The sequence below is a fragment of the Rattus rattus genome, chromosome 7 (assembly GCF_011064425.1).
Source record: "Rattus rattus isolate New Zealand chromosome 7, Rrattus_CSIRO_v1, whole genome shotgun sequence".
NCBI lineage: Eukaryota > Metazoa > Chordata > Mammalia > Rodentia > Muridae > Rattus > Rattus rattus.
The window spans coordinates 21,812,538-21,827,657 of NC_046160.1; the positions used below are offsets into that span (position 1 = coordinate 21,812,538).

The 15,120-nt window shown below is 50.4% G+C and overlaps 1 protein-coding gene across 1 annotated transcript in view; it reads right to left on the minus strand.

Annotated features, from left to right (window-relative positions):
* The window catches only part of Plb1 (phospholipase B1), a 100,926-nt gene that overhangs the window by 12,412 nt on the left and 73,394 nt on the right, over positions 1 to 15,120 (minus strand). Inside the window, 8 exon segments of the mRNA XM_032908580.1 lie at positions 959 to 1,039; positions 1,928 to 1,979; positions 7,224 to 7,323; positions 7,552 to 7,595; positions 8,101 to 8,168; positions 10,345 to 10,403; positions 10,857 to 10,917; positions 14,684 to 14,749. Coding sequence (XP_032764471.1) covers positions 959 to 1,039; positions 1,928 to 1,979; positions 7,224 to 7,323; positions 7,552 to 7,595; positions 8,101 to 8,168; positions 10,345 to 10,403; positions 10,857 to 10,917; positions 14,684 to 14,749 — 531 coding nt within the window.

The window sequence follows — 15,120 nt, forward strand, 5'->3', positions numbered from 1 at the left end:
GCATTCCTCAGACTTGGCCGTGTCCTTTTTCAAAGCTATACACCCTCAGGAGGAGAGATAAAACTGTACATGAGGGGCAGGTGAGCTGGAACTCAGAGAGGCGTTTCCCCACACTGTGTATCCCCAGGGAGCTCTGGGTATCTTCTGGTTTCCAATGATCCTACAATGCAAGACCCAGCATGATTGAAAGCTCCAGGGGCGAGGTCCTATGGGCACCCCTGACCCCCAGTTCTTGACAGTAAGGGAAAGGACTGAGGGAAGGTTCTAGAACAGCTGAGCTTGCATGGGGGAAGATAGTGACGCCGGGCTCTTGATGGTTACTCTCTGAGAGCCACAAGGAGCTACGAGCTGCCTGCCACCCCAATGTGTCAAACATTCTACCACCTCTTCAGAGTCCTGGCAGCTGCCTCTTCCTGGCAAAATAAAATACAGGATGTCCCCAGCTTAGAACAAGATGTATTCTGAAAGGCACAGGTTCCAAACGCTTGTGAGTCTGGACATGTTTCCCCACAGAGACACATCAGGAATGGGGTCAGCTCCCAGGCCAGCTGGCTGTGGTTGGTTGCTTAGATTATCATGGCCCTGAAGGGCAACAGGGACACTCCATGTGGTTCTCTTTTTTCCAACTCCATTTCGAAGATAGGATTGCCTCCCCCTCCAAGAGAGGGCAGACTCCAAGCAGGCACAAGACATAGAACCACTAGCCATCTACCCACCAGAAAGCTCCATCTGTATGTCCCAAAGAGGCCACCACCTCAGTGTCTGAAGACTGGATCCTTCTAGACCTTTCTTCTGAGTTGGGGAACCACTTAGGAAAGCTAAACCAGAGAATCAAGCGCCTGGAGCCCAGGCTAGTCTGGCATTCAGACATGAAGGACATGAGTCAGAGCCCAGGGTGAGGAGGATGGGGCCAACAACTTCCTTCTCAGGTCCTCAGTGAGGCTTGTCAGGGCCTTACCGGATCCTCACAGTAAAGACACAGGTCGTTGTTCCCGATGAGGAGTGTAATCAGCTTCCAGTCTTCCTGTAGGTTGATTGTCTGAGGGGACAGGTCCTGGGTTTAAGATCTGGGAACAGTTGCTGGTGACCCTAGTCATGCTACCCAGTCAGCTTCTCAGATAGTGTCATGTTTTCTGTGTCACACAAACTATGAGGTCGGGCCTACTCCATGCTGCCCTGAAGTGATGGGCGTGCCCCTGTAAGAAGCGTGTGTGTGTGTGTGTGTGTGTGTGTGTGTGTGTGTATGTTCTGCTCACACATAGAAGACAGGCTACTTTCTGCCCCCCTCACTCCCCTGAAATCCTCTTAAGGAGCCAGAGTGGGTACGTTCCACATTTCCCCAAGCTCATAAAAGGCCTCGTGGATTATCGTGCTCCTCCAATGTGCTCTGAGGTGTTCAAAGGAGTCTGTGTCAAAAGATAGAACTTGAAGACAAGGTCGGGGCTTTTAGGACCTGGATTCATAGAGGGAGAACCCAGCGGGTTCAGCATAGTAGGGTAGGTCCAGGACGGCCCTGGAGCTGTGGTTCCCTGCTCCTTGTCTGCCATAAATGGAGTCCCTCCAGTAGCTGGAGTCCACAGCACAAGAACACAGCATTAGAAAAAAGTACAAGTGAGAGTCTGAGGGCTTGGGGAGAGAGAAGAGGGGAGGCCTGGAATGGGAGGCCTATTTTTAGAACCTGCTATTTATGGAAGGTGGCTCTGGGAGGCCAGCTCTGGGATGAAGGCCCCAGGCCTATGATCTTGGCCAACTCCCCATTCTACCTTGCTCTCCTGCAGCCCGCCCCAGGGCAGGGTGCTTGCAGGCAGTGTTCCATGAACTCCCTTGAAGACCAACTGAAGGCAAGCTGTGGGAGCCCTGGAGGGGTTCATCAGGCCCTGTGACTCCCCAGTTAAAGGAGGAGCGCCTTTAGGGGGTCTGTACTCACAGGGGTGCTTTTCATCTTCTTCACCAGGGCCTGAGCCTGGGCCGGCATGTCCCTAGGGAGAAGGGAGAAAAAGATTTCAGACTCACTCAGGGTGGAGAGAGACCCTAAGCTGGACTCCAGGAATGCTAACTCCGTGAAAGTCATTCTGCGTCAGTCTTTGGGAAGCTGCTCGGGCCTTTTCTCATCAGGGAGCTGCTGGGGTTACACTGATCCAGACCCTGATGCCCACAGGGCAGAATGGGGGTCTCACTGACCTTACATCTAGGATTTGAACATTCTCACCAGAGATTTTTTTTCCTCCCTCTCTTACCAAATCTTTTCACTACAAGCTGAGTCTTTTGATTCTTACTTGGGTGCCTGTTTTAAAAATAATCCATTTTATTTTTGAAAAAAGTCACATTCCTAAATTAGCCCCCAGATTTCTCCTTTCCAGGCCTGATGAGCCCTTCATCTCTGAGCCCCAGTGCCCAACCCTCTGATCCCTTTGTGGCCTCCGTCATGTCTTGGATTTTGACACTATTGTTTTCCCCCTCTGTCCCAACAAGACTGGAGAGACAGTATGGGCAGGACTGGGTCTTCCTTCTTCTCCCCGTAGTTTGTTGTAAATTAAAGGCATGCTATTAGGTTCCAGAGACTCAATGATGAGTGGAGTAGTATACAGCAATGAAAAGGAATAAAGCATTGTTATCCTCAGTAGGGATGGACCTGAGAGAGCTCTGTTGTGAGTGACAGGCCTGTTCACTGCATGATAGCAGTGATAGTCTCATGGGAACACAGGTGTCAAGACTCATCAAACTGTATTCTTCTGAATATCCGTGGTTCATTGTGGGTCAATATAGTTCAATGAAGCCAATTCCTTAAAAAGACATGAATAGGGCTGGGTGTGGTAGAGCACACCTGCAATCCCAGGACTTGGGATACAGAGGCAGGAGAACTGGGAGTTGAGAGCCAGCCTTGGCTACATAGTAAATTAGAGGTCAACTTGGGCTACCTGAGACCCTGTCTCAAAACAACAAAATTGAGAAGTCAGGTGAGGAAAGGACACATGGCCAACATGAGGAGCTAACACAAGATGGTTACAGTCTGTGGGCGGGCACTGAGCAGCACGCATGGTGCCATCCCTGACCCTCACATGGAGAACTTACACACCCAGTATGGTATTGATAGGTGCATAGAGGTTATAAAGTAAAGGCACCCCAGATATGCTGTAACATTTAATAGGCCCAAGGCAGCCTCCAGGGCATTCATAGTGATGGGCCCCTAAGGTTCTCTGGGGAGGTGGGGTACCTCTTTCACCCCCTCTTCCCTCATTTCCCCTGCAAGCTTCTTCCTGTCCCTTAGGCTCCCCCTCGCCATGTTCTTTTCCTGTGTCCGCAGTCTCATCTCCCCATCCCCACAGGCCCAGGGCCTCTCCTCGAAGCTGTTTCCACAGCTCTGTGAGTCTGCACAGGTCCCAGGCTGGAGACAGGAGCCCCTGATATTCTCCTGCCTTCCTAAGCACTCAATGGACCAGGACCGGGTGATCCCAGTCTCTGGTGTTGCCGTGAGCAACATGGCCTTCTCGCGGAGTTAGCTGCTCTTTGTCTAGCCCCTTGACAGATTCATTCTTTCAGAGCACAGGGCTTACACCTTTTGAGTCTGTGATCTCTTAGTAACTCAGAGAGTGAATCAGTTTTCCTTGCTGATTAACAGAAGGGAAATTAGCTGTTGAGCAAAACTGTGAAACTAAATATCCCAATAATAGCAAACTTTTGTACATGTGTGGAATGCACAGTCCTAAATTCTTTCTAAAGCTTGTTTATCTTCCTGAATCCTATGTCAGCTCTGAGAGACCAGGTACTAAGATTAACCTCATATTGGAGGAGAAAACCAAGACTCAGAGATGCTAAGTAACTTACTTGGCCAAGGTCACATAGCCAGCAGGTTTGAGGAAGGCGTTAAACACAGACGATCTAACCTCTGTGTACCTGGCGTGTATATGGGTGCTGGGGATTCAAACTCAGGTCCTTCTGTTCTCTCCTCCCCACCCTTTCTAGGTGAACTCACACTTATCAATGCTGAAAAGTGACAGAGTAGACATAAGGAAAAAGAACAATTCTCAAACCTTACTGAAGCCAATGGCTTCCCTTTGCTTCCCTGACCAGGACACTTGGTGTCAATGATGCCTCCTATCACTGCCCCAGGCAGAGGTGCTAGGCAGGGCAGGAAGGGAAGGAAGGGAAGGGAAGGGAAGGGAAGGGGAAGGGGAGGGAAGGGAAGGGAAAGGAACGGAAGGGGAGGGAAGGGAAGGGAAGGGAAGGGAAGGGGAAGGGAAGGAACGGAAGGGGAAGGGAAGGGAAGGAAAGGGACGGAAGGGGAGGGAAGGGAAGGGAAGGGAAGGGAAGGGAAGGGAAGGGAAGGGGAAGGGAAGGGAAGGGAAGGGAAGGGAAGGGAAGGAAGGGAAGGGAAGGAAGGGAAGGGAAGGGAAGGGAAGGGGGAAGGGAAGGGAAGGGAAGGTGGGAGCCTGGAGAGATGGCTCAGCAGGCAAAGTGCTTGTTCTGTAAGCAGGAGGACCTGGATGTAAATCCCCAGTGCCCATGTAGAAGCCAGGCACAGCAGTGCACCCCTGTAATCTCCTAGGAGGTAGAGATGGTGCACCCCTGAAAATCACTAGCCAGCTAACTAGCCGTATCAGTGAGCTCCCGGCTCAGAGGGAGACTGCGTCTCAAAATACAAAGTGGGGAGGACAGTGAGTTGGTTCAGTGAGGGAAAGTGCTGGTTACATGCAAGCCTGGAAACGGAGTCTGAGTCCTAGAAGCCATGATGGAAGGAGAACTGGCTTCTCAAAAAGATGACCATCGCCTCCCCACACACACACACACACACACACACACACACACACACACACACACACACACAGTAAATCTTTGAAAAAAGAAAATTGAATGGTGATGCTCTTCTGGCCTCCTGGTGGGAGGTGCACCTATACCTGAGACACCTAAGAGAGGGAGAAGGGGAGAAGGGAGGTAGCACTCAGACTGAGGAGCCTGGTGATCAAAGTCCGGAGCTCCAAAGTCACTGGGTGGAGGAGGGTGGGAGCACTGGACTGAGGATGCATATGACAGTCACTGGTTCAGACTGAGGGTAATCAAGCCTGGGCTCCATGCTCATGACAAGTCACTGGGTGGAGGAGGTGGGAGCACTGACAGACTGAGGAGCCTGGTGATCAAAGCCTGGGCTCCATGCACATGACAGTCACTGGGTGGAGGAGGAGTGGGAACTGGATGCTGGGTGGAGGAGGAGGGAGCACTGACAGACTGAGGCCTGGTGATCAAAGCCTGGGCTCCATGCACATGGGTGGAGGAGGAGATGGGAGCACTGACAGACTGAGGAGCCTGGTGATCAAAGCCTGGGCTCCATGCACACACACACTGGGTGGAGGACACACACAGACTGAGGAGCCTGGTGACAAAGCACACACTGAGGAGCCTGGTGATCAAGCCTGGGCTCCACACACAGTCACTGGGTGGAGGAGGAGTGGGAGCACTGACAGACTGAGGGCCTGGTGATCAAAGCCTGGGCTCCATGCATGTGAAGGTAACGGGGTGGAGGGGGACTGGGTGGAGGAGGAGTGGGGGCACTGACAGACTGAGGAGCCTGGTGATCAAAGCCTGGGCTCCATGCATGTGACAGTCACTGGGTGGAGGAGGAGTGGGAGCACTGACAGACTGAGGAGCCTGGTGATCAAAGCCTGGGCTCCATGCATGTGACAGTCACTGGGTGGAGGAGGAGTGGGAGCACTGACAGACTGAGGAGCCTGGTGATCAAAGCCTGGGCTCCATGCATGTGACAGTCACTGGGTGGAGGAGGAGGAGCACTGACAGGAGGACAGACTGAAGGGTGATCAACAGACTGCCTGGGCTCCCATGGGAGACAGTCACTGGGTGGAGGAGGAGCACTGACAGACTGAGGAGCCTGGTGATCAAAGTCCTGAGCTCCATGCATATGACAGTCACTGGGTGGAGGAGGAGTGGGAGCACTGACAGACTGAGGAGCCTGGTGATCAAAGCCTGGGCTCCATGCATATGACAGTCACTGGGTGGAGGAGGAGTGGGAGCACTGACAGACTGAGGAGCCTGGTGATCAAAGCCTGGGCTCCATGCATGTGACAGTCACTGGGTGGAGGAGGAGTGGGAGCACTGACAGACTGAGGAGCCTGGTGATCAAAGCCTGGGCTCCATGCACATGACAGTCACTGGGTGGAGGAGGAGTGGGAGCACTGACAGACTGAGGAGCCTGGTGATCAAAGCCTGGGCTCCATGCACATGACAGTCACTGGGTGGAGGAGGAGTGGGAGCACTGACAGACTGAGGAGCCTGTAATCAAAGCCTGGGCTCCATGCTCAGGACAGTAATCCCAGCAGTCACTAGGTGATAAAATGGCCCAGTGTTTTGTAGACAAATAAGTCCTTCCTCATGTGACAGCGAGGAGCTATCAATGCTTCTGTGGCATGGAGATTCATGCCGAGCCCCGGGCCCTGGTTAGTCTTCCAAAAGGAATGTTCTCTGTAAGCAGAGTGAGTCAAGCCTGTGCCGTCTCCCTGGTGACAGGAACGCAGCAGCAATCCTTCTGCAAAGCAAATACCCAGCACACTCTGCGTGCTCTGCTCCGTGCAGGAAGTCAGTGAACCCAGTCAGGCATTTCAGCTTTCATTACCTGGGTTCCTGTCAACAACAGAGAGCCCAGAGCAAACAACCATGGCCATGCTATGTGAGGGCCCTGACATCCAACTTTCCATCGTCCAATCCAGTTTTGTTTTGTTTTCTTTTTTTCTTTTTCTTTTTTTTTTTTCCCAAGTCAAGGATATGAGACAAAACAGGGACGCGCAGAGGAAGCAAATGAGTGCTGCGAGACGCTCTGCATGCGTGACTCAATGTCTCTGAGAAACAGGAGGTAGAGCTGGAGTCAGCAGGGACAGAGGCTGTCTGTGTAGAAGTAGATGGGCTCCTCTTGCCTCTTTAGCAGTGCAGTGGTCAGGACTACATTCAGGAATGGTCTGATCTAGGTCCTTCCCTCATAACTTTTTAGGTGGCTCGGCTCTTCAAGAAACACTCTAGCCACAAAGCCGCATCATAATACCTGTGTCCAAGGGCGTGAGGACTACGGGAGACAATTCACAGGGAAGGTGTGATGCAGGCCCAGCACTCAGGGATGCTCTGGGTATCTAGGTTATGACCCAGCTGGGTCCTAGACACTGTTTCCCTTGCCACTCCTGAATCCCACCTTAATCTCTTTGCTGGTCCCCACAGCAACTCACTGAGCTCTGGCGCCTTCTTCTGCCACATTTAATCCTGCCGTGTTCTCCAGGGTACCGGTGGAGAATCCAAGGATGGAAGGGTTGAACTTCTTCAGGATGTCTTCAGAGAGGGACGAAGCAGAGGGCACAGGTGAAAGGAACTGAGGTGGGCATTTAGTTTGGAGGCACTGGTGTGTGGTGCGGTGCAGGGGGTGGGGGAGGGAGGTCCTTATCTTTCTGGGTTGGCTGAAGACAGCGCCCTCTTTCCCCTACTCTAGGCAGAAGCCCTTAGCCTCAGTGAGGGTTATGATGGTTGTGGTACTAGGAAATTTTGGTGTGGGCTACTCACTGGGCAGTGTGGTATGGGTCTCCAACGTTCCATCTCCTCCAATGCTGAGGAAGAGAAAGTAACTGTCAATCAAAGTTGCACTGACCTGCTGCCTCCTGAGCTGTCAGGCCAGAGGGGATCCACCCTTGAGGCATTTCTCCTTCTACCCTTAGGGCTAACACAAGCATCCCCCCCCACCTCCACTCCCACCTCCACTCCCACCCCCACCCCCCACCCCAGTCTCCTTGGATATCAGAATTGGGCCATGGGGACCTAGGCCTGAACCCACTTTCTATACTTCCTTCCTTTGTTTTCCTTTGTTTTTGTTTGTTTGTTTTGAGACAGTTTTATTTTTATTTATTTATTTTTTTGTTTTGTTTCTGTTTTTGCTTTTAACATAGCCCTGGCTGTCCTGGAACTCACCCTGCATATCAAGCTGGCCTTGAACTCACAGAGATCTGCCTGCCTCTGCCTCCCAAGTGCTGGGTTTAAGTGTGTTACCAGTGCCTGGCTTCTTATACCTCTTTAGGAGACTGTTATCTGTAGAGAGTGAGCCAAGAGCACCCTTACCTCCAAGACAGCCCCCTCCAGGGGGTGTCTAGACTGCTGGACTCACTTGGTTGAGCTCCCGTGGCTGTCTGTGAAGAGCAAAGAGAAGCTTTAAAAAGGTTTCCCTGTGGTGATGCAGCTTGAGGACCTCCCTGGGCCTCTGGCCCTCGGCCCTCCCCTCGTGGTGCAGCTGGTCCTGAGATTAGCGTTTGCTAGGGAAGGTCCCACTCTTCTCTACATCTACTCTCTTCTCTGCTGTCTGCGTTCCTCCCAGACTCTCACTCGGTTCCGCTGATCCCTTCTGACATGCTCCCCCAGCCCCAGTGGAGGTTCTTTAATTTGTTCCTCATACCCTTGGAGACATTCACATGCCTGCAACGGACAATACTGTATCCCGTCTGACCTCATAGGTGCCACATGCTCCCTTCCTGCCATCAGGACTGCCTTGCCTTCTACACTTCTTTCTACCATTTGCCCCTGACTCTGACACTTCCACACATCTGTCTTACCTTCACCATCTAAAGCAAAACACTGTCTCCAGCATGGGCACTAGCATCCGCTTTCTGTTCCTCTGTTCGCCTCCCACTTTTTTTGTTTTTCAAGACAGGGTTTCTCTAGGTAGCCCTCACTGTCCTGGAGCTCACTGTGTAGACCAGAGCTCTGAGCTCAGAGCTCTGCCTGCCTCTGCTTGCTTGGAATTAAAGGCAGGAGCCACCATCTCCTGGCATTTGCATTTATTTGCATTTCATTTGCATTCATTTGCATTTCATGCGAAGCCTCAGATGGAGGTGCACAGGCCTGTCGCTGTGTCCAAAGCCTGGAGGCCTTGAGGTGCTCCGCTCTGCCATTGCCCTCCCCTTCCTTCTCCCTTCCTGGAGTGTTGGACCTCCTCCTCCCCAGCCCGAGACCTCTAGTTTATTCTCTCCTACCTCTGACCACACCTCTCCCTGCTGTCCCCTCCAACTCTGGGTCAAAGCCAAGCCCCTCCCCATCGTGGACTCTGTCAGACTCTGCAGCCCACTCCCCCCTCCCTTTTGCTTCGTCTTTTAAATTTCTTTTCTATGAAGATTTCTGAAGTTGCCATCTTTTATTTTTCTTAATAAATAATAAAAAAGAAGCATTCTACCTTTGAAATTTACCAAAGTAACATGTGTTCACCATAACCAGTTAAACAGAGATTAAAAAAAACAAACAAACAAACAAACAAACAAAAGAACAACTTAATCTTACCATGGGAGTCTTTCCCCAAAGCTTGGGGTACTTGCCTGGTGCGCACGGGTTCTCAGTGCTGGGTTCGATGATATATACCCATAATCCAGAGATGGAAGCAAAAGGGTTGGGAGTTTCAGGAAGTCTGAGGCTAGCCTGGGCTACTTGAGATCTTCTCTCAAATTAAACAATATCACCTCAGTTGGGTCTAGTAGCTCATGCATGTAATATCAGCACTTGAAGGAACTAAGGCTTGCTATGAGTTTGAGGCTAGCCTGGGCTATAGGGCAAGCTGGAGGCAGTCAGGACTATTTATTGAGACCCCCCAACTCACAAAACAAAATGGAATGAATCACGGTCCTGACAGTCTCCTCTGTGTATTACGTCATCTTTCCCCTACATCCATGCATATGCCCCACCAGGGTGAAGTCATGGTTGATCCGGCCTGGGTCAACCCTTCTCTACTTTCCCATGTCCACAGCACAATTAAAATGCCATCATTTCCACGTGGGGTGGTGTTTCCGCAGGAATGGACATGAATTGTGAAAGCACCACATGTCACCTATTCACTCACGAGTCTCCTCCCTGGAAGCTTCTTGCTGTCTTAGCCAGAGGGCTATGACAGTTCCACTCTTCCTTTTAGAGTCGCTGACAGAGCATGGTGCACACAGCAGTAGCTACACAACAGACTAATGTAACTGTGCCAGGACCGGGCTGGGTTTCCCTCTGTCCCCGAGGAACAAATGCTTCTATGTGGGGGGAGGGGCTCTGGGCGATGAGTAGATAAGACCTATTGTTCTTTAGGACTGGGTTGATGGTGTTGCGTTCAGGCAAGTTTGGACATGCGCATAATACTGACAATGTTAGGGAGCAGTGGTGAGGGTGGAGGGAGACTTTGCACATAGGGTGAAGTTCAAGTAGGGCGAAGGAAGGGGGACTGGGATACGGGACTCCCTTGCTGGACCTGAATGTAGCCTTGGTGCTGAAGCAGAGCTGACTCTGCACAGCCAGGCTAAACTCTGTGGAGCCCATGTTGGCCCGTGGCTTAGTACTCACCGTCAGAAAGTCACCCATTGCTGCCACCACCTTGATGTCCGCTGGTCGGAGCTCATGAACTAGGAGGGATAGACAGGCAAGAGGAGAGCTGGATGTTGGCCTGTTACACTGAGTCTGCCCTAGCCCACAGGGTCCGTGCTGCCTGCCTCTTTTCGCTCAGAACACTAAGGCTCTGAGTAGCATGGGCTTGATAGCTACCACCCAGTACCCTCCAGGTGGTCCAGCAGGGCTCCAGTGTGGGTCACAGGGAGTAAGCAGCCAGGACCATATCGGGCTGTACTTGTCTCACCAATCAAGGAGGCCCAAGGAGCTGTGTTGAAACTTTAAAGACACAAAAGTCCCCTCAGTAATGCAGGAGCTCAGCGGTAACTCAGAGCAGCTTCTTGGGATCTCTGAGCACCTCGCTGTTCCATGTGCTGGAACCAGCAAGGGCCGCTCAATGCTCCAGGTGCACCCACAGGTCTGCTACCCAACGTGGGATTCAGTGTAGGAGGTGTGGCGGTCCCACTTACCTGAGGTGGGTACCTTGCTGGAAGGACTCTGCTCTGTGCACAGGAAGTCACTGCCCCAACTCTAAGTCAGGGAAAAGAAAAAGGCCATCACTCCCATGTAGGCAAGGTGCACCTAGGAAGAGTCAGCCAAGGACCCTAGAAGTACGTATGCCCCTGGGGCAGCTCACAGAGGGATAGGAATACTTATCGGTAGGTGTGGAAGAAGGAAATCGGGGAGAAGAGGGCTTCTGTTTACACACACACACACACACACACACACACACACACACACACACACCCTTTCCCTTCCTGACCTATCTACATTTGAATGAAGCCAGCAGCTACAAAGGAGAGAAAACAGTGAATTCTTACAGAAAGTAGTCCTGAAAGGACATGGTTTTTTTTACACATCTAACAGGAGAGACTCTACATGTCTAATATGAGCTGTTTTCTATGTCTCACATGCGTGCTTTGGTGGGTGTTATTAATGTTAAGCTGATTGACATTAATTATGATGCCGGAGTCTAAACAACCATCCGTTAAAATATTTTTAGAAAAACGCCGAAGTTGTGTAATTGCTAAGCTCCTCACTGAGGCACAGCTTTGCTACAGACTGTGTTTTCCCTGTGCCTATTTAACCTGAGCCATCAGTCCCTGTACAGAAATGAGCGCCCGCCACCCTGGACATGTTAGTCAACTGCCCTTGTCCCTAATACAGAGTGGATTCTCCAGGTGCCAGGGGAGTGGGTGTGTGTGTGTGGTGGTGGGGTGGTAAAGTATACAGAAATGGCAACCCAAGGAACCTGTGAAGAACTGACTTTCCCCAGTTGCAGCAGTGCCTCCCCACAATGGTTTGATTGATTTTCTCAGAGTGTGAGTGACTGCCTCCAAAAGGTCATCTGAAGTCAGGCCTTCTTAAAGCAACCCTACTGAGCAACCGAGGAGGAACTGTCAATCAAAACACACTTTCGCTTTGAAGGGGAGGGAGTGCAAACTGTCAATCAAAGCACAACTCTCACCTCAAAGGGATTAGGAGTTAATTGTTCAGCCACAGTGTGCCCCCCCCCAAAAAAAAAGAAAGAGAAAAGAAAAAAAGAGTGACCATGGCCCAGGGGCGTAGATTTTGGTTGCCCCAAATAAAATGTTCAATGAAGAAGTGGTTCTGTGAAGTTTTTATAGTCACAGAACAAAAGAAATACATCAATGAAAACATTAGATACTCGGGCTATGGTAAAGGAGGAAAATGTCCTCTCAGATGCTATCTGATGACATTTTTAGCTTTTGGGTTGATGGAAGCTGGTGATCTGCTTAGCTAATGTGGATTTTTTTTTTTTTTAAGTCTTCCCTATTAATCACAAGGATTTTGGTTGAGCATAGAATTAGAAAAGGAATAGCTACTAAGAGGACTAAAGATAGCAGGAGATAGTTCCTCTCTGGTTCTGCAACATTCTAACTCTCTACATTCCTGACATTCTGATCATTCAACCTTGAAGAATGTTTAACATAAAGTGTGGCTTTGCTCTGTGTGTGTGTGTGTGTGTGTGTGTGTGTGTGTGTGTGTGTGTGTGTGTGTGTGTGTGTGTGGTGGTGGTGTGGTGGGGCTTTAAATAGTCTTTAAATATTTGCTTCATCTAGTAGAATAGTTTATTCCACGGGCCTACTCAGCAGATCACAGTGATGTTACCAGGCTGTTTAGATGGTTCATGGGAGTTAAAAAAAAAAAAACAAGAAAAAAACAAACAAACAAACAAACAAAAAAAACAGGCAGATGGGAAAGTTGCACTTGGGAAATGTGAGTCTGAAAAAGAAAGTTCTAGAGTCACCAGTGTCATAGAAATCTCTAATAGTCAAGCATGTTCTATTGGGGTTGACTTATACAGACTGGACCTGTCACAAAGGAAAGGACATTGTGCTGTAACCTTAACAGAGACTTCCCAGGGTACTGCCATCTTGCTGCAGGTACACTACAAGTAGGTGCAGAGTAACGCCTTGTAACAAAGGTAGTGTTGATGTTACCTACTTTAAGCAACAATTTATCAATACAAGCACATACCCTTTTTAAAGCTGGTGAACAGCGGAAGGAAAGATCCCTGAGACTGAAGAACAGGTCCAACCCCACCCTGCTCACTACTGCCCATCCCCCACTCAGCATGGTAGCTGTCCCTCTTGGATTCCACAAGGAGAAGGGAAATAAATAAATGAATGCCAGGTTGAAGACTCTTTCGGTCACACAGGAATTTGGTCACTGGTTCAAGCAGGACATCCTTTGGGTTCCTAGAGGGGACAGCTCCCAGCCACACTGCTGCAATGGTCCAAATGTCACTTGACAGCCCCTTGGCACCTCCACAGAGGCTACTCTCCCAGCTTCAGTTGACTTATGAAAGATCTTTTTTTCTAGGTGTGGTAGTTCCCACCTCTAATCCCAGCATTTAGGGGGCTGAGGCAGAAGGATCACTATGCATTTAATTAGAACCCAGAGATCAAAGGCTTCAAAGGCTAGGTGTGGCGGAGCACACTTGCACTCCAGCACTTGGGCAGTGGAGGCAAGAGAACCAGGGGTTCAAGGTTGTCCTTGACTACGTAACAACTTTAGGTCTACTGGGACCATGTGCAACCCTATCTCAAAGAGCAGTTTCCCCCTGTCGCTGAAGTCTGAAATAGTCTCCATGCTGCAGCTAGGGAAGCCTGTTAAAGACGTGTACCAACTCCTCCCATGGCTTCTCTTCACTCTGCCAGGACCCTAACCTCCATCCCCAGGCGCTCAGCTCTGTGTGGGCTGGGTCTGAGCACCACCCCCAATGTCACCTGTGTGCCTTGCCCCAGCCTCTGTACTCTCTTTGGCCCTCCACACAGCTGCCGTCTTTCTGACCTGCATGTTCAAATCCCCCCTTCTCAGACAGGCTCAGAAACTATGGTGCCTCAGAATCGGCCACCCTTCTCTTGGCTCTGAGCAACAGCTCTTTGGTTCTCTGTCCTGTTCTCTCCACCCTCTGGGCATCGGCTGTGCCTATCCTAAAGGATCATTTTAGTTATGTCCTAGATGCCTGGACTCGGCAGATGGGACTCTGTAAAAGCTAAGTCCCATCTGTGTGGTCTACTCTAAGTCCCTGAAATAGTGTATGACACACATTAGATGCTTACTAAACAGCTGTAAACTCTATTGGGCCCTAACTATCAAAGTCAGGACCCGCCACATGTTTCTCTGAATCCCCAACCAGCTTTCAGCAATCTCTGTCCTGGTGGACCAGGCCTAGGCCCTTCAAGGTGTGGTGTGGTCCAGGATCTGGCAAGCCATCTTTAGAGTGCCAATCCTTAAAGCCACAGGGCTCTGAAAGCTCAGAGTGGGATTGATTGATTGATTGATTGACTGATTCATATTCAGTAATTGGCTGGATCCGAGTCAACTTCCTGTCAGACCCCACCCCTAGCACAGAGATTCCTTCCCACTGAGTTTAGGGTTCCACCTTCAGGAAGTTAGTGGCACTTCATGCCCCCTGCCCCACCCTCAACACTAATACCCACCTCTCCTTATCCCGCTATCTCAACTCTGTAAGGCTAAGCTGTTTAATTAAAAACAACGTCTCTGAGGACATCAAAGGTCAGTGCACATGGATCCCAGCACTTCCTTTGCTTGGCCACTGACGTCAGGTAGGCAACTTGAGAACATGTCAGGACTGTCCTGGGGCCTTAGTTCCGGATCACTTTTTTTTTTTTTTACATTCCAATTCCCAGTATGTAAGACGGGTATATTTGTGCTTTAACTAACAGTGAAATCTGCACCACGCCCCAAGTCCCTGGCAGGTAGGACTGAGTGTGTCTGAGAGACACAGACATGAGTCAGAGGTTACCTCAATGGCTGGCTTGATAGGGTACGTGTAGTTACTGTTCCGGAAGGTTCTCAGGAAGGGCTTGTTCTAGGAGAGAAGAGAAATCGCACAGAGGTTATCTAACAGCATGAAGGCTGCCGATGAGCTCAGCACCCTGCTGCCTTCTAGGTCTCCTTAACAGGGCTCTGCACTGAAGTGGAAAGAGCTGCATAGACAGAATTTCAGTCCTTCCCGGAAGGGTTTCTGTGAGTGCTTGTTAACCAAGGAGGCACAAATAGAAGCCTTAGGGAGAGTTCTCCACATCCTGCGGTCTGGGCTCCATGAGCTCACATAGACTTTAGCAATCACTCATCTTCACAGTCCTCTGGCTCACATATTTTCTTCACATTTTTTTTTCTGGCAAAAGAGTCACAATCCAGCACCTCTTCTTCCTGAAGAAAGGGTTATGATAATCGATG